Below are 19,141 nucleotides of genomic sequence, written 5' to 3'. Positions count from 1 at the left end.
CACAGGAGGGCTTTCGATCTTCTCACTGTGGGCCAATTATGGCCAGCTCAGCAGGTAGCACCTATATTTGTGAGACATGAAGCACTGAACCAGCGCACCCATGCTGTTTCTCCTCAGCCCACTCTAATGACTTTGCCTGTGCGAACAAAGGCACAGGACCAATCCCAGCCAGTCTCTATTTTCATCTGACGTGTCATATTATCAGAGGCCTCTGCTGCTTTTTGAGCTACTTTATGTGCAGAATGAGGTGGGAATCTCTCCCCGTAATTCACCTTTTCACTACCCCCCCTCCCCTGTTGGATTCTCCTTTTTCTTTTCCCCCCTAGTCCATCACAGGTGGGAATGATGTATGATTTGTGTTGCCAGCTGCTCTCCTGTGCGAGCAGAAAGCTGATAATGAGTAAGTCTAGCCTACTTCGCCAGCATCACAGCCCCTTTGTCACTCTCCTTGTGAGCACTCCCTGTGTGTGGCAAGTGTGTACAAGAGAGAGCGAGGCTGGAGTTCTTCACTCTGCTGTTATGTGTGTGTGTGTGTCTGATAGAGAAAGCCCATGACAGGGGCTGTCGTGCCGGCGTAAGCGTGCATTGCCCAGTTTCACCGTACAATAGCACAGATCAATAGAAACCGCAGTCTCTAACTGGTAAATAACTTTTCTAATTTGCTGTCTCATTAGCAATGTCGCTGTTTATGTTCGAGTCTTTGTCTCTGCCTTCTGGTGCTGCGTCAGTCCCAGATGGTAGGCATGGTAGTCACGCCACATAAACCGGGACTTAGTGTAGAATTATTGGCACATGCTATCCCTTCTTGGGCAGACCCCTGCATAGCCATGTGGGGGTTTGCATACTCTGTCAGATATAGTCACATATTTACTGAAGAGTTTACTGTGTGACACATTCTTTCTTATGTTTTATCGTTTAGTACAAATTACGTTTATACGATAACGTGCTTGGGCCCAATAATCTTTTCTTTTAGCATGTAGTACAAGAAATACACATCCAGTTGTAAAAACATCTCAGACTTTGGAACCTGGCTGCAGGGATTTGCTCCCATCCAGCAACGAGAGCATCCATCAGTGAGGTTGGACAGGGCTCTGAACAGGTTCTTCCAAACTGAACCAAGTAAATCATTTCTTCATGGATCTGGCTTTGTGCAGGGGGCATTGTCATGTTGAGAAAAGAAAAGTGTCAAACACAAACTTTTGCCACAACTTTGGATAACCCAACATTCTCAGTCCAAACTTGTAAAATACCAAACCTTGGACAGTGGCTGGCAGTGTCAGATATGACGCAAAAAGCAACCTTCAGCGTGTGTGTAGAACGCACCTGGCAGAGCAGCAGCTATGCAGCGCTTGAAGATCACGTGGTATTATGAGCGTCGGGAGGGCGGTTTGGGTGGTGGGTCGAACAACACAGGAGTTTCACCCCGTAGACCAGAGTTTGTGTCCCATGTGTCACTTTGCCTAAAATGTTGCTTTCTTCTTTTCCTACAAAACATTCCTGGTAAAACATTACAATTCTACGAGAACATATTTGCTGTTGCAAATTAAAAGTGTGTAAGCGTAATATTTATGACAGAGTGGCATGAAAATGGTCTCTGCACTTCAGCCGATTGATCAAGCTGAAAAGAAAAAAAATGTGGGAGTTGTAATCTCTCTCAAGAACTGGAGGCAATTTTTCAAATATGAGAGTGTAGGGAATTTGACTGAAAGAAGTGTAAGAAAGCATTCCCAGAGAGCAATAAGGTTCTAGTTTCTTTATTTGTCATGTGCACAACAAATACAGAAGTATTCGTTGACTTGATTAAAAATGTGAGGCCTCAGGCACATCCAAAAATGCTCATTAAATAACTAAGAAAAGAAAATCATGCAAGTAAAAACTAAATGTGACAAAATATAGTGCAAGTTAAAATAAAGTTCTAAAATTAAAATTGAGTAAACAGTGATAATTTGTGTAAGCAGTATTGAAAAATGAATACAACCGAATGTAAAAGGAATGTAGTAATGTATATAAGCATGTATCAGTGTCTAGGTCTAAACAGTTGTGAAACAGAAGTAAAGTGTACCGTGCTGCTCAAAAGTTTAGGAATCCATGCTCAAGTTGACTAAAAAGAGGAATAAATTGAATTAGAAAATTAGAAAAATCCAACCTTTAAGGATAATAATTTTCTTTGTGAATGAATAATGTATCGTAAATAAAAAGAAATACAGGGGGCTTAAGTATTGTACACACACCCCTATGTTAAATTCCCATAGAAGCAGGCCGATTTTTATTTTTAAATACCAGTTATTTCATAGATGAGGATACTATGCATCCTGGTAAAGTTCCCTTGGCCTTTGGTATTAAATAGACCCACATAATCACATACCCTCTAACATACCTAGAGATTGGCAAGGCTTTATTTCAGTTAGATTTTCATTTAGAGATGATTTTATGGAAATTACCCAAGGCCAATCTCTAATTATGGTGAAGGGTATGTGATCATGTGGGGCCCCATGTATTTTAAGGAAGAACATTTATTTATTCACCATACATTATTCATTCACAGAGACAATTGGCGTCATTAAAGGCAGAATTTTTCAACAACAAAAAAATAATTAAGGCATTAAGATCAAGATAATTTTTTTGATTCCTCTTTTTAAGTTAATTTTAGCATGAGTTTTTAAACTTATGAGCAGCAATGAATAAAGTTAAAGTGACATGCAGTGAGCTCAGAGCTCAAGAGTTGAGGAGTGAGTCTTAGTTGGATGAATCTGAGGCTGGTGGGCGTGGACCGGACGCTACGGGGCTAGGTTATGTTAGGTTAGGTATGTTGGTTGTTATAAAAAAGTGAGTTCAATTATTTCATGCAAATTCCCTCCTCCTGGAGTTCACAGACTACTTTTAAGTAACCTTAAATTACTAGTTCCAGTTTTGTTTCTTTTCAAAAAGTAGCTGTTATTCTATGAGTTATAGTAAGTGAACTGAAACCAGCCATCACGTCCTGGACATTACACTTTAAGCAGTGGGAAACCTGCTCGAGAGCATCTAGGGTAACCCCCTGAGTGAAATGCAGAAGAGGGAGAGGAGGAGGAGCAAGAGCAGGAGGAGGACGAAGCATTTGTTCACCAGGAGGTAAATGAGGTAAAGTAAAAAAAAGAAGTGTGGTTAAAGAGCAGCCTGGAGAGCAGTATATGATAATGTGGCCAATTCATGGCCCTTTAGAGCCATAAGGCCAGCAGTGAGCGTTATGCTATGGTCACTCTCACTGCTTGTGATGTGTGCAAAGGAAATGCTGTGGCGCTAGCTATAGCAGCTAAACACTTAGGCACCTTTAACAAATCCCAATCAAATGTCAGTGGGGAATTTGTGCTGTAATGTAATCATCATTGAGAAACAGCTGGCAAAAAATCTCACTGCCATTACAGCAGCAGCCAGAAAGTGGAAACATTAATAAATGAATAATACATTTGATTTATGTAGTATTTTCCAGAAGAGAATTAATCGAAGCCAATCAAGTAAACATGGAGATCATAGCTGGGAAACAGCATTATTATAAAGGGTAACTTATTGAAGAATGATAAACTATGATATCATCTTCATCAGGAGGGAATTTGTTCTAATCCCATCACATCTATCTTGGCTGTTGTAATTTTAGAGATTTGTCCATGCAAATATACTGAGTTGTATTACCACCGCAATAACATGCTGATTCCTAATTTGATAACTGTTTGTCAGCTGGGGAAATGACAGGGTTACCGATTCCCTTCTGTCATATCTATTTATATTCGTGAACTCCTTCTCCTGATCCAGTATCAAGTCATTATCCCACAGATGTTCTTATTGCAAGGGGGACACTTTGTTTCGTCAGTGGGAAATTGAAGTGGTTTTCAGTTTTTACGGTCCATGTTCTTTACAGACAATAGTCAAAACCTGGAAGTGACCTTAAGACAAGAAGTAAAAGAATCAAGGACAGCATTCATTTGTAAATGCTCTAGTTAACGCTACATGTAACGCTACATGTAATATTCTAAAAAGTGGTTGTCAAACAGGTAATTTAACCTTTAAAAAAAGTGAGATGATTTGAATATTAGGAGGAAGCTTAAGTAAAACCATCAAGGTAATGAAGACTGAGCTCACCAGAAAACGACAGCATTAGTCTTTTAGCCAGCACTCAAAAATTCAGTGTTTTCCTGCCTTGTGACCTCTTCTGGTAAGCAAATTGTGAATAAAATGTATATAAAACGTGAGTAAAACATGAGTTAAAAAATGTGTAAAACATGAGTAAATTGCAACCCTTAATGTAGACTTCTGTACTGATAAATACATAGGCATACCTGTTCATTCAGACTTTGTGTAGACAAGCCTTGAAGCTGCACTATGAGTTCCCGCATGATGTCACTTCTGTTGACATTCCATGTAAATTAAAAACAAAACGAGCAAGATTACCCCTCCCCCCATGTTTCCATAACTATCATGACTAACTAACAAACGGTCACTAATTCCAGTTTTCTGTTTAGACAGTCATCGTGGGAAATGTACAGAAAATACAATGAATAACTAAATAAATATACATAGAAACAAAATATCCAAATAGTATATATAATTGAGTCTGGGTTTAGAGTAGCATTGGGGGCCACAACCTTTGTATATATAAACTCTAGCTATGGCTCTTAACCAAAACGTATCTGTACAGGTGAGAGATCAGGAAAATGAGAAATGATCTTTGTGATGGAAGGCACAGACAAACCACCTGTTTAGTTGTTCACGTTGTAGAACTTGTTGGTGTAAGAAACCCTTGGGTTGCTTTTAAAAATAATTAAGACTTTACCTGCCGGGTGATAACTTTGTTTGGTGATGCCACTCTGAAGTGTGAACCGTTATCCTGATCCTCAAAGTGAAACAACCTTGTCTCGCTGTGATGTTGTCAGATTTACAGAATTTGTATGACTGAGCGGCAACCCAGATACCGTCTTGTTTAAGTGCTGGCTATCTTTTATTCTGTCAACCCAACGTGTTTGTGCAACGTTGTTCTCTCTCGCATTTACAGGTCTATCTGATTGCCCTAGCTTCGGCTGCAGATAACAGCTCTGTTTGAATGAGCCTGTCTGTTCTGTGTGCAAGCCAAATGGTTAGATCTTACCCTTTCCCTCGCTCAATTTCTATCTTCCCTACCATACATATTCTTGTCAGTGCAGCTGGTGGCAGCTGTGTCCTTTTGTGTGTTAGGTTCAACTAAAGTGGTAGGTGGATATTTGAAGTTAAGAGTGCATGTGTGAGTTTTATGCAGCAGTTCGAGTTCACTGTTTTCTCTCTATATACATCCCATAGATGTATCGGGTGAATCATAAGAGAAATGTAATGTGTGTACCCCAATGCATGTAAACTGCCAAGCCAGCAGAAGGACTCTAATAATGTTCTGCTTTAATGGACCAAGCACTAAAAGTAAAACCAGCATGTTTAAATATGATGGCAGCGGACATGAAAGAGCCTGTTATCTTGATTAATTCTTGTTAGCAGAAGGAAGGAATGCATGACTCAGAGACTAAAAAATTGATGTTTGTGATGATGATTAGTTGGCTCATGTTGTCAAGTTCAAATGTCTTTTCATAGCTGTAATCTTTGCTTTTTCTTTATCTCTGTTCCTTCAGTGTTGTTCTTTTAATTTAGTTATCTTTTTACAGCAGGTTTTTCTGGCCATAGCTCTTTCTGGCTTTTAATACCATCTCTATGCCGAGCACTTAAACACACATTCTGCCTTTCTCTTCTTTTACTGTATCTCTCTCCTTCATCCTCTCAGTTCTGTTTAATTAAATGCTGCCTTATCTCAATGAAATATTGAAAACAATTTGCTCAGCACAGGTGGAAAACAGCTATTTGAAAAAAAGGTCCAAAAGTCAAAATAAAATGTTCAATGTTTACGTTTAAGTGCATCAGCGCTAATGAAACGACAAAGATGGCATCCCTAATATGTGTTGTCTTCATGTGTCTCTCCCAGGTATGTGGTCCTTCTCCGTTTCCGAGCTGGCCATCCCGGGGGCTGAGATAGGGCGCATCTCGGCGGCCGATGCAGACCTCGGGGAGAATGCTAAGCTGGAGTATACCATCCTGGAGGGGGAGACCGGGGAAACATTCAACATCACCGGAGTGAACCAAGAGGCGGTCATCACGCTGAACAAGGTGAGGGGAGATGACAGAGACAGTGGGGTGGACAGAGGGGGAGGGGATGAAAAAGAGTTGGTACGAGAGGTGGGACGGAACAGAAGAACAGGTGAGGACAGAAGGGTCATTAGGATGTCATGAGAATGAAATATGACTACGATGGAGGAACACATATTCACATGTTTGCTTGTGACGTCACGCTCTGCTTGCGTGAATTATGAACATCATGACAGCGAAAGAGCTATGCTTTAGACAGACAGCAAGCCAAATGCATACATGATTGTTCATAAAATAAAATGTATTTCTTGTTGTGCAGTGGGCTGTGCCAATAGACAGGGTAAAGCCAATTTGATGGGGAGAAAAGGCAGCAATGGGTTTCTGGCTAAGCTAAATAGCTTCTAAGAGTAGTACAAGCAAGCCAAGCTGGCCAAATGGCTAATGTCTTCCCGCCACGGCCTGTCTCTCCCCTTTTCCACTTATTAATCCCCTTGTCCGTTTATATTCTCCGATTAAAATCAACTGAAATACTTTGTGGCATCAATATGTTATGTTTACTGCTAAATGCCCATTTGGAATAAATCTTAAAGTGCTCATATTATGAAGAAATCCCTTTTTCTGGGAGTCGGGGTGTTATTTTGTGTCTCTGGTGCTTCCACACACATAAAAACTTGGAAAAAATCGATCCGTGCTGTTTTGAGTGAGATACGGGCCAGCACCGTAGCACATGCTAGTGCTAGCATGCTAGCTCGTTCTCAATGGCAACATACACACTAGTTCACCATAATCTACAAAAAAACTACTTTCATGTCCCTGTTCTTAAACGTGCCCTCGGTTAGAAGAAGTCTTCCAGCTACTCCTGCCTTGTACTGACCAAAGTTGGAGAAAGAGTCATCTAGCTGATGTGATCTTACCTAGCTACTGCGCATGTACAACTCCCAACAAATATAGTAAAGAAGTGAGATGTCTCACTCTAAAACAGAGACCTTAACACACAGGGTAAAACAGGATCCGCAGCAATGTGCAGTACAACAATAATATGGTGTTTTTTGAAAGTTAAACCATGTAAACCTATTCTGGTACAACCTCATAATACAATTATGAACCTGAATAAAGGCATAATATGGGCACTTTAATTACTATGCTGTGTCTAACTGGTCAAATGTAAACAAGGCAACACAGAGAATATAATCACAGATAAGAAAATGGCTAGATGTTACAATTTTGTGCGGTTACTACTGATCATACACTCTCTATGATTTACTCCATGAATGAACGTGTTATAGATAATTAATGTCTGCACTCCCCAGAGCTAGGATGCATTCAGGCATCAATTAGAAAGTTGCATTGGCACACCCAGTGAACAACGGTATGTGGGTAGCCACGGCTGACCATGTCCTTTAAAAACATAGGTTACATGTTATATAAATCTTTACTTAAGTAAATACTATATGTAATACAGAACAAACCCTAGATTGATGTCTTACGTATTCCATTATGAGGTACCTCCCCTCGCCGTGAGTGTAGCATCGTGTGCCTGTAACCCGGCTAGCTACAAAGAACTGGTAAGCTTCCAGACTGACAGATCAGCACCAGTGTATGGGGATACCCCGTTTACCACATAGTGGTACAAATCGTGTGGACTGAACTTGGACAGACTCTCCTGCTATCTCCAACTTCTCCAAATACCACTCATTGTGAGCACCTACCAGATGCCCTACCTTGACTGGTATTGGCACAACAACTTGTTCAGTAGAAGAAGCCATGAAGAAGACAGTTTATTTTGTATTATTTACTTATAACTGATTGAAACTAATGAAACTAGGAGAGGAGGTGACATAAGAGGAGTTTTGTTTTGTCTGTGTTGCCTAAGCACATTAACCCAGAATACCTGATATACTGTATACAAAAACACTGTGTAAGCCTAAAAGATTTGACATGATTCATCTTTCAGCAGCCTTTTCAGTGAGAATTTTTTATCAATTGATCTATATTCATCTCACCTGCTCTTCTTCTTTGACTCCAAATTAGATAAGACTGGTGTAATGGGTTTCTGACAAATGAATTTCCTTCTTGATTCACTAAGAGCCAGCCTCCTTTTTTTAAAATCAATATTTCCATCTGTTTACAGCAAACATAATGAAGCATCCACACAAAGCTCAATCAAAGCATGACACATCCAGATGCAAATATTTGTGGCAGCTGAGTTGAGTGTTATTTACAGCTGCAGAATGTTTTGACCAGTGTTAAGGCGTTTTGACTGGTGCCATTCAGCAAAGGCTTTCCATGCGGAGCGTTTGCCTATACAGACGGATCAATGAAGCGCTGCCTTTCCATCCTGAGTCCAGCTGGCTCATGGTTCCCTTTAGTGTAATAATAGATGATTTCAATTTCAAACATTCCCCTAAGCTGCCAGTCATCTCCAATAATCACATTCATATTGGAAAATATGTGTGCACAGTGGGGGGCAACACCCACTCATCAGCAGTATGGCTTGTAACATACATATATACATATATGTCTGTCTCATGGCAAGGACATGGGCCTCTGCGCTCACATGTAATGTAGACTTAAGAGGAGCCATGTGAGAGATGTTATGCTTTCATTTCAAATGAGCCCTACAGAAGTTCTTCACTTGACACTTCAATAAAAATACATATGTGTCTCCATGCTGTCAGCCACCTCTCTGATCTAGGGGATGACAGTCATTAGTGTGTGTGCTGTGTACTGTGTTATGTGCACTACACAGGGTGTTACAGTGTGAGCATTTAATGCAAGAGTGTGTTCACACATTTAAGTATGCTTCAGAACATGTTTGTGTATTATGATGATTGATCTACTTGACTTTATTAAAGCATAAGGCTTCTCATAAATGGACTGGATGCAACAGTCAGAGTGGGGAAGACAGAAAGTACTGTAGACAATAAGAAAAATGCAAAGTATTGGCACCCATATCAATCAAATGTAAAATATTGGTAATTTTTTCCAGAACTGATATGATGAATGTTTGTAATAGCAGGAATAAAAGTGCATGAGAAAATACTGACAATGCCCCAGAGACCAGGGTGGCGTTTTCCTATTCCTGGTTTTGTCCAAAACCCCACCCTACAAAATCCAGAAAAGCACTATACACCTACACTTAAAGGGAGTTTTATATTTTATAGTATTTATATTTTTGTACTCAACTAAGCTGAAGAAAAGTCTCCAAACTAGAATGCCCATAATAGTATTTTAAAACTCATCAAATATGGTCCTAAAGTTTCTGAAATGTTTCCGATTGCAAGATAAGTTATTTTTGAGAATAGAGAAAATCTGCAGAAAATAACAGCTTTTTCTATTCAAAGCCTATATATGTGAAGCTGTGAGTTTGGGGTATTTTTACTGGTGAATGCACACTGGTGTGTTCTCAAAGTCAGGTAGCCAATGCATACTGTGTGTGTGTGTGTGTGTGTGTAAGTGTGTGTGTGTGTGTGTGTGTGTGTGTGTGTGTGTGTGTGTGTTTGAACTCATCACTGTGCTAGTTCTCAGCCTTGGGGTTTGTAAGATTCGTTAAAACCACCCGCACCTGGAGGTGGTGTGTTGAGCAGGATTTCCAAGCCCACTATGAGCTCCTTTGAAGGGAAGCAGAGAGGCAGGGAGAGGACTGGATACGGTAAGAGATGCAAGAATAAAGAAATGGCAAGGCAAGGACCCAGGAATGAGAGGAACGAGAAGGGATGGAGAAGGAGAGAGAAGATGGAAGCACTGAGGGAGGAGAGTTAAAATGAGGTCCTGTGAGGCATTGACAGCAGAGAGTGCAGTATAACAAGGAAGTAAGAGCATGAAGGATCCAGAGAGAGGAATGCAAAGAGAGAGGGAGAGAAAGATGCAGAGACAGCAAGAGCTGTGAAATCACTGACATACATTAGCACAGCTAGAAACTGAATGGCATAGGGAGGTAGACATACCCATCCAGTAGGACAAGCAGGTAAAAAAAGGACAGTTAAAACAGAGAAAAAAAGATAGATAGGGAGGGAGCAGAAGTGAGAGCAACAGCAACCTGCTGTGTGTAAAAGGAGAGTCGATCAATTCAACATGTGCTGGGCGCCTGGCAAAATAGGCAGGAAAATATGTAAACAAACACAGTAAACATCTCCCACCCGCAGTATTCCTCCCACCAGATTCAGCCACAGTGATCTCAAAGACACAAACAAAACACACAATTAGTATTACAACATGGCCTCCTTCATGCTGTTCTGTGTTGCTTTAATCCCTCTACAAAGGTACCGAGAGAGGCAGATAAATAGATTAGACCAGCGTTGCTTCTATGGGCGAAAGATTAGATAAATGAAGACTCATAGGTTACATGTGGATTCATTATGGATGCTTTCAAGCTAAGTTGAACATATATTGAGCACATATGCTACAAGGCACCATTTTAGAAATCAAATGTAGCTCTATAGCAGTGTTGGGATTCTGTGGGAAGGTGGGTGTGCTACAGAAAACTCAACACAACACAAATAGAAAAAGATCTGACTTGAATATGTTAAAAAGGGCTTTAGCCTTGCAGGGAATCCATACAGGACTAATAAAAAACACGTCAGATAGGCTACAACTAACGTAAAATTAGCGCCAAGCTCCCCGTAAGTTTCCACTCCGTAACACAGAACAAAAAAACACAATAAAAAAGCATTTTTTTTATGCTTGCATAAATGTTTTGCTGTGTTAATATTTAAACATGCTCCAGCACCTATTTTCCAGAGGCAGAAGCCTGTAAAACTGTGAAAAATTTGAACAGGGGAACCAGATGATCTGTGTGGCCAAGAGAAGGAGAGATTTCCGATCGGAACAATTTGTGTTCCAGTAGAGTCGGCCTTGACCTTGCTGGTCATCTCACTGCTGTGGGTTGAATCTCTTTAACCCTTGATCTAAGATGCACACTCCCTCACGCAGGCAGCAACAGATAACGGAGAAGCACACCTACACAGGCACCAATAAACCACAGAGAGAGATATCTACAGAGGCACACATCAGTATAACTCACTTGACCTTGCGGCTCTGTGTTTAAACTGTAGGGAACGAAGGAGAAAGAGCTGCAAAGAGGCGTGATTCCTCATTTGAGACGGAGAGGCATGCTGCGGCGCTCGTCCTCACCTCAGAATGATGTGTCAGATGATGGGAGGTGGGTTAGTGGAGGGGGGAGTATGTAATGACAAAATGGAGGAGAAGGCAGACAGAGAGAATCAGACAGATGAAGATGAAGAAGACTGGGAGACATGCAGATTAGCAGAGGGAGGAAGAGAACAGGGTAAAGGCATGGAAAGAAAGGCGAGGGCTCGGCGGATGACACGCAAGAGAAGCTGGGTCATTAACAGCCTGCAAGTCAGGGTGCCGACGGAAGCTGCCTGCTGCTTATCACTGCTTATTTACTGTGAGTCCCACAGAGACCCCCAGCAATAAAAAGATTTCTCTCCTTCTCCCATTCTCCCTCTATCTCCCCTCTCCCGTCCCCACCCTCACCCCCTTCTCATCATCAGCCGCTGTCTCTCTGCATTTTGTAGACTCTCTCTCTCTCTCTCTCTCTCTCTCTCTCTCTCTCTCTCTCTCTCTGTCTGTCTGATCTCCCCACACATGTCCAAATATGCAGGGCAGGGAGACACACAAGCTAAAATGCAAGTAAATGCAAAAACACACACACACACGCACGCACGTACACACACGCACACGCACACACACACACACACACACACACACACACACACACACACACACACACACACACACAAAGCCTCCCCACCCCAACGCTCGCTTTCTTGCCTTGTCCGAGCTCTGGTTTGTGTGTCTAGAGGCCATGTCAGACAGCGTGTGTTGTTTGTCTCTGGCTCTGACTCAGCCCAGGTCTGCCTCATTCTAATTCACTCACACACACACACACACACACACATCCAGCGATAATAAGATACATGCACACAAAATCAGCCACATAGTAACACACACATTGACTATTCCTCCATTCAATTTAAATTGCTTTCTTCTGTGTACTTTCTCTTGTAGGTTGTTTTATCTTCTCTCATTCTCCTATTTTTTCTCATGACCAGTCAGCTCTGCTCCACTACTAGTTATTTTTTTATTAAATATTGCTGATAATGAATGTACATATTGCTGCTAATAGATTTTTGATACAGCATGTGAACAAGGCCACAGCTTAAGTAGCAGGTAATTGAAGAATTAGCATAACACTCTCAGGTAGGTACAGTAGCTCCTTGACATTACTCTGCAGCAGCGCCCCCTAATGGCTAGAGGCCAACATTTATGGAATCTCTAACTGATGATGAGGGCTGAGGTTTCCCTGAAATCTATAGCTTATTATTTGCTTTAACGAGGGGCAATTAAAAGAAAAGGATGAAGACAGACTGTCGCTGCCACCAACTGATGGATGCAGATATTCAACATTTAAATTGGACATGATGATTTAATGAAGGCTCAGTGTATTTTGATTGTGAGAGCATTTATAGCCACTGACGCAGCAAGGACAGTAAAAAAAAATAAAACTGTGATAATGCCCCAATTTCACAACACCTCATTACACTTGTATACTGAATTTAATAGCATTGAATGTCGGATCACTCAATGCAACACAAGGCATGTCACAACACCATTACTACGAATCCAGCAGTATCCCAATTCAGGAGGTTCCCTTTTGAGGTATGTTTTCAGGGTGCTGTGAGCTGTGTAAGCTTGCTATTTGAGCGCCTTTCATTCATCTTACCTGGGGGACAAGCCAGCTCGCGCATGTGTCAGTTTTCCGTTATTATTTCCATATGCTCTCACTTAAAACGGCTGGCTAATCCTCGGTCACACGCCAGCAGCGCGCCCAGGATTATCTGCGTTTGTTTTCTCACGCGGACGAGAGATTGTGTTAATCTCCTCAGAGGGAAAAAAAAGAGAGAGAGATGGCGAGAGCAAGAGCAAAAGAAAAAGAGAGCCCAATGTCTTGCTCGTACTGTAAGTGGAAAAAAGGAAACCATGGGGTATCTGAGAGTGAAATAAGACAAGAGACAAGTGACAGAGGAAAGGGATGGCGGCAGAGGAAGAACAAAGTCAGAAGGGAGATTTAGAAGAGCCTTTGTTCTCTCAACTCTGCAGTCGTGCTTGTTGGCAGAAATGTCCAAAGCTGTGTTTGTCATCAGACAAATGTGATGTATGATCTTGATTTAGAATGCACAAAACAATAAAGAACTCTAGCTGCCAAGGTGCAGAAGCAACACACACACACGCACACACTTTCTCAAAAGAGCATACATGCCTATGGGTCGGCCTCTCAGTGAAGAAATGTATTATGTATCAGCAGTCTAGCATGCAGGTGAGCTGATTAATTTCTGCTAACTGTGAAGCACATTTTAAAGGGAAATTGTAAAGAGCAATTTGAATTTCAAAAAGAACATTGGCCGCATTGCAGGACAGGAGAACGTTACACTTGTAGAGCGTGTGTGTGTGTGTGTGTGTGTGTGTGTAAAAACAAGGCAACGTTATGCACTACAACTGAAACGTTTTTAAGTGTAATTTGTTGATTACGTTTTTTATTATGAATTATTTATATCTGTAAAAGGTCGGAACATGGCAAAAATTCTCATCACAATTTTCTAGAGCACTGAATTGTCTTTAAACTGCTTGTTTTGTCTAAAGAACTCTGCCAAACGGAATGATGGTATATAAAGTGTAAATGAACCGAAAATCAGCAAAGATGTTGTTGATTCATTTTCAGTTTACCAACCGAGCAAATAATAGTAATAGGCCCTTATAATTTTAATTTAAGCACTTGCATGTACACATATTTTGTTAATTTATTGTTTTATGATAACGTATTGAACAGGTGGAAGGTCCCAAGAAGAGGGTCTTTAAAGAGTAATTTAACTCAAAGTAACTTTTTAGAACCACTTTATTACTTTCACTTTCCTGTCTGAAGTATGGAAGCTTGAGAACTTCAACTGAGAATAATACTACAGTAGTATAAATACTGCCTTTACTTCTTGTAAGCTGTTAGTTTACAGTGTTGACCAGTGTTTCAGTGTTTGTGCCTCTCTAGGACTCATTCACATCCCCTTTACTGTCACTCTCCACTGCCTCTGCTACCTCCGCTGTAGCCTCGTTAAGCTAACGTTAAGCTAGCAGTTTAAATGGCTCTGAACCAAAGTTTTAAGATAAAAGAGGGGAAATTGTGATTGGGTAATACTGCTACGTACAACTGCAATTAACGTAAAGGCCCTGAACACCCACACAGGTGTTTTCAGTTAGAGTAATCTGGCTTAGTAGACCTCTTCCCAGGACTGTGTGGGTGTGTGTGGACTGATTGACATTTGTCTTGTCTCCTTTTAGCTCTGTTTTATCTGTTAGGGCAGGAAAAATGACAGCTTTATCATTGTAATTGGTAGAAAGGATTTGTGACCTTAAAAATTCCCATCTACAATCAGGTCCACTTTCAACTTTGGCAGAGCAGAATTTAGCCCCGCCCACAACATTTGGAGGTTGGATAAGTCTGGTCTGGAGTTGATGCGTTGTGCAGCAACTATGCTCAAACCAGAGCAGTTTGGAGCAATCAGTTGATCATCACAGACAGATGATCAACAGTAACGTAATCAACCACGTCACCAGAGAGCGCCTGGGTTGAATTCATTTACAACAAAGATGGCTGCTGTTGGAGAATTGAGATGTGTAGATTCTGCCATTGCGATTGTTATAGAAGATATCGACAGCACATTCATTTTAAAAGAGAAACAGAGAACCGCGATCAAGGCATTTGTCGACTGGAAAGATGTTTTTGCCGTCCTTTGGGATTCAGCAAAAGTTTAATTCATCAGCTGGTCCAATGATCTCCGTTGCTCTAATTGGTTGTAGGTCTATCAAATTGAGTGCAGAGGCATTTTTTCATAGTTCAGTTGAAAAACGCCCCATAATCACATCCCAAATGGGCAGTATCAGACTTATATTCTGACTAAAATCTCAGCATGATGTCAGGCCAAAGCAGAGTAGCCAGAATAACTGAAATTACCTGAGTGGGTGTCCAGAGGCTTTTAAAACAGTATGTATGCTACTGGTCAAAGGTTTGGGGTCACCTAGAAATTTCCATTGCACTCCATTGTAGATAGAATACTAGCTGAGATCAGTTGCATTGTATTTTTAACTAGGGCAGCAGTTATGCAGCAATTACATTATTTGCATACATAATTGCAAAAGGCTTCTCCAATGTTTTCTCAGTTGTTTTTTTTTAAAAATTATATCAGATTAGTAAACAGAATGTACCTTTGGAACATTGAATGAATGGTTTCTGATAATGTAGCCATTGCATTAAAGATCAACCACCCACTCAGATCAGCTGGTATTCTGTCTATAATAGAGTGGTATGGAAAATTGTAAATGACCCTAACCTTTTGACCGGTAGTGTATATGTACTGTAGCCACAAGAAACAGTAAGACATTACAAAATATATAAAGTATTGCTCATGCCTTGTGAGATCAAATATACAAACACATAGGCGTTATAAAATAATTAAAAAGAAATCAAAAAGTCATATTAGATAATACCTAAAACCAAATATTGATCTTGGCCTGAAACACGAGCTACCAGATAGTATAGACGTTACAAGGAGAGTTAAAGATGTATTTTTTTTTACCATCACATGTAATGTCTAGGCATTAAAATGGATGATAAATCGCTGTGGTGTGTGTCAGAGTTCAAATATATATATTTGTTAATATGTGAGTGCCTGTTCAAGCCTAAACACGGTGTTAAGTTGCTCTTTAAGTAAGTAAAAAAGTAAGGTATTTATGAAGTGCTTTACAGAGGCGTAACACAAAAAAAACACAATACATATTCAGACACAATACGTATTACACAATTATATGGAAAGTGCAGAGCAAGTGCAACACAAGAGGCACCAGAGCACTTGTGTCTGAAAACATTTGTTAGGAGTGTACACATTGGTTCAAACACGTGAACCAGACAGAAAAACACAAAAACATTGAAATCTGGTCGGGTCGCTGTGTGATAAGTGCTTCCTGTACAGACGAATGAGGGAGAAGGATGAGTGTGTGCGTTGGGGTTTGTCAGAACTGGCCCCTGTCGCATACACACTAGGGGGAAAAAAGATGGGTGGTGGGTGCGTAGGAGGGTGGGTGATGGAGTGTGTGAGCTGGCGAAGGAGAGGGAGCGGTGTGATGGAGTGCTGGATTGGGGGAGGGCGGGGGTGATGAGTGTGTGCTCACAGTGTTAGTGACACCTCTCCTCCTCAGACAGATTGTCTCTCTCTCCCTGTAATGGGGACCCTGTTAGAGAACCTTTTTCCCTCCGTCTACCCACCTTAACCCTGTCTACACACACACACTCACAGACAATTCATTTTGTTTATTTATCTTTTCTGCAGAGATTGCCTCAAATTGCCAACATTTCACGGTCTCCCAATTCACCCTTTTCTCTGCATAATCTTTAATCAGTCTTCACCGATTCTTTCAAAAAATGCTGTTTTTTTTATAAGCAGGTTTACAGCTCAAAAAAGGGAAGAATAGAAATGAAGAAATAGAAAAAGAGAGATCCAAAAGGAAGGAGCGAGCATGAGCGACAGCATATCAATATTCTCACTGCCTCTGGGATCCTCAGAATGTTTTTTTTCTTCCCTTTTTGAATCTGACAGTGAATATTCTGCATAGTCGGGGAGCCTATTTATCCTCTGTCCAACATGGTTCTCTGTGCCAATCACACTGAGATGATTCATATGCACAGTTAAGGACCCACAACAACTGACAAAAGATCTGAGGACAGACTCAAAAAAGGCTCAAAAGAACCACTTGTGCTTACAAACTCCAACAGGTATTTTATACCCAGACCGAAACATGTTGCATTTCTGAAACGTAGTAATCAACAGCAGATGTATGTGTGTCTGTGTCTGTGTGTGTGTGTGTGTGTGTGTGTGTGCTTGTGCCTGCGTGCAAGCGGATGTATATGATTACCTGTGTGCGCGCCTCCTGCCCTTGCTACCAATCATCTCGGCAAACCCGATCAGAGGCTATCTCTTCAGAGCTGGTGGGAGAGCGGTACGCAATCACACGGACACCTCTGACAAATAGGCTTCATAACTTCTCGGTAACAAACAATCACTGGGTCCTGAGCCTTTATCCCAAATTAAATCTCTTCTACCTGTGTAGATGCAAGGATACAAAGGAATTGTCAACGCTTCTCATAGCCAGGTACGAGTCTCCACGGTGACTGCAGTGTCGCCATGGAGATGATGTTATAAACAAGTTTTTTTTTTTATGAAAGTACTGGGTGGTTCTGTTTTCAATTTCAATGTATGAAAATACATTGCTCATAGTAACTATTTGTTGACATCACAGCTGTTGCCGATCTGCAACACCTCTGAAAGTAAACTCCCAAATCCATTCTCACAAAAACAAGTCTGTCTATGTTTCACTCCCACTGTATTTTACAAGGTCTGGAACTACTCCTACCAACATGTTTGTAACATTATAACAAAACACACTACCTGCCAGCTGCCAGGTATCCACTGACACAGTGCCAAGTGTGTTGCCAACATTGCAGCATCAAACAATGCAGGAGCGAGATAAAACGTTCAATGCAAATATCCTCATGGTTACATCCATCTGTAGTGCATTAGATAGCAGCACTAATCTTATACAACTTCTCCAAATACATCATCATCATGTAGAGTACACTGCCATTTCCTGGCAGTGTACTCTACAGCTATATATCCTCTAGTCTTAGTATGTTAAGAATATCCCAACATCAACTTTTAGCTATATCAAACATGTACACAAGTAGTTACTTCCTTGTCAGAGCTCTCAAAAATCCTTTCAACTCTTGGGAATCGGGAATCTCATTGGCAATGCTGTAACATCAACACCTCATGAATTTCTTTTCCTACTTCACACAAACCCACAATCTAAGCATCCACCCACAACAACCACACTCACAGTTATCACTTCAAAACTCCAAACCACACACCATGTAGGGTAACCATGGTATTATTTACTCCATATCATTCTCAGCTGATTTGGGATTTGACCATTCTCTTGCCTCTGTGAGCTGAGTTATTGTTAAAATAATTAATTATTTGCCATCTCGCCGCTTTTGATATGTAATGTAGCAGTTATCTTTGAAAAATGTAGTGGGAGGATTGGACTAAATAAAAAAGCAAAAGGCAGTTCATTGGAACTGATGTTTTTAGCAGTGGCATTTGCATAATTTCTTGCTACTAAAAAGTGTCACCCTTCTTATTTCACAGTGAGTGCATGTCTAAACCTTAGAGGATTATGTACTTCTACATGTAATATGTTTTCTCTCTACTAAGTAACCCTTCTCTATTGTCCTCCCCAGGCCGTCGACTATGAGAGCCGGAGCTCTTACTCCTTATCTGTTGAGGTCCTCAACCCCGTAGTTGATCCTCGCTTCTTGCGTCGGGGCCCCTTCAAGGACCGGGCCTCCATCAGAGTAGCTGTTCTGGATGCAGACGAGCCTCCAAGGTTCTCACGAACCCGATACCTCATGGACGTATCTGAAAACTGCCCGCCGGCCTGCACTGTGGGCCGGGTCAGCGCTGTAGACCCCGATACTGGTCTTACCAATAATATCAGGTACAGTAATTGGCCTCTTTTACCGTTTAAAACTTCTTACCAATTTAGTTAATAAAGATTTATGTGGGTACACTCAGATAAAGCTTGTCTACCTTTTACTGCGTTCTTTCTTATACTTTTTATTGAGGTTTGTGGTCTTTTAAGAAAATAATTTGGAAAATTTATAATTAGTTTCTTGCTGAGAGTTTGCTAGCCATTTAGCTTGGTTCTCTTTTGGCGTTTTTACATTAATGGTACCTTCCTGACTCGGGCACGGTGCCGTCCATTGCAGATTAGTACCGCCTCGTGTGAGGCGAGCGTGGCTGGTCGTCATATCCATAGGAAACTGCTGTAACCTTACACAACACACACACACAGTGTCAGAGGGGGGTTGTTTTTTATT

General features: G+C 41.0%; 1 protein-coding gene across 5 annotated transcripts in view; it reads left to right on the top strand.

The window, feature by feature from the left end:
• LOC117954186 (cadherin-2) overlaps window positions 1-19,141 on the top strand; it is a 145,867-nt gene that overhangs the window by 104,478 nt on the left and 22,248 nt on the right. For all 5 annotated transcript variants that reach the window (XM_034887762.1, XM_034887759.1, XM_034887761.1 and 2 more), the window contains 2 exons: window positions 5,975-6,156; window positions 18,503-18,759. In XM_034887762.1, coding sequence (XP_034743653.1) covers window positions 5,975-6,156; window positions 18,503-18,759 — 439 coding nt within the window. The remainder of the gene's footprint in view (window positions 1-5,974; window positions 6,157-18,502; window positions 18,760-19,141) is intronic.

This window comes from Etheostoma cragini, chromosome 12, assembly GCF_013103735.1.
Source record: "Etheostoma cragini isolate CJK2018 chromosome 12, CSU_Ecrag_1.0, whole genome shotgun sequence".
Taxonomy (NCBI): domain Eukaryota; kingdom Metazoa; phylum Chordata; class Actinopteri; order Perciformes; family Percidae; genus Etheostoma; species Etheostoma cragini.
This window is presented reverse-complemented; position numbering and strand designations above follow the sequence as displayed.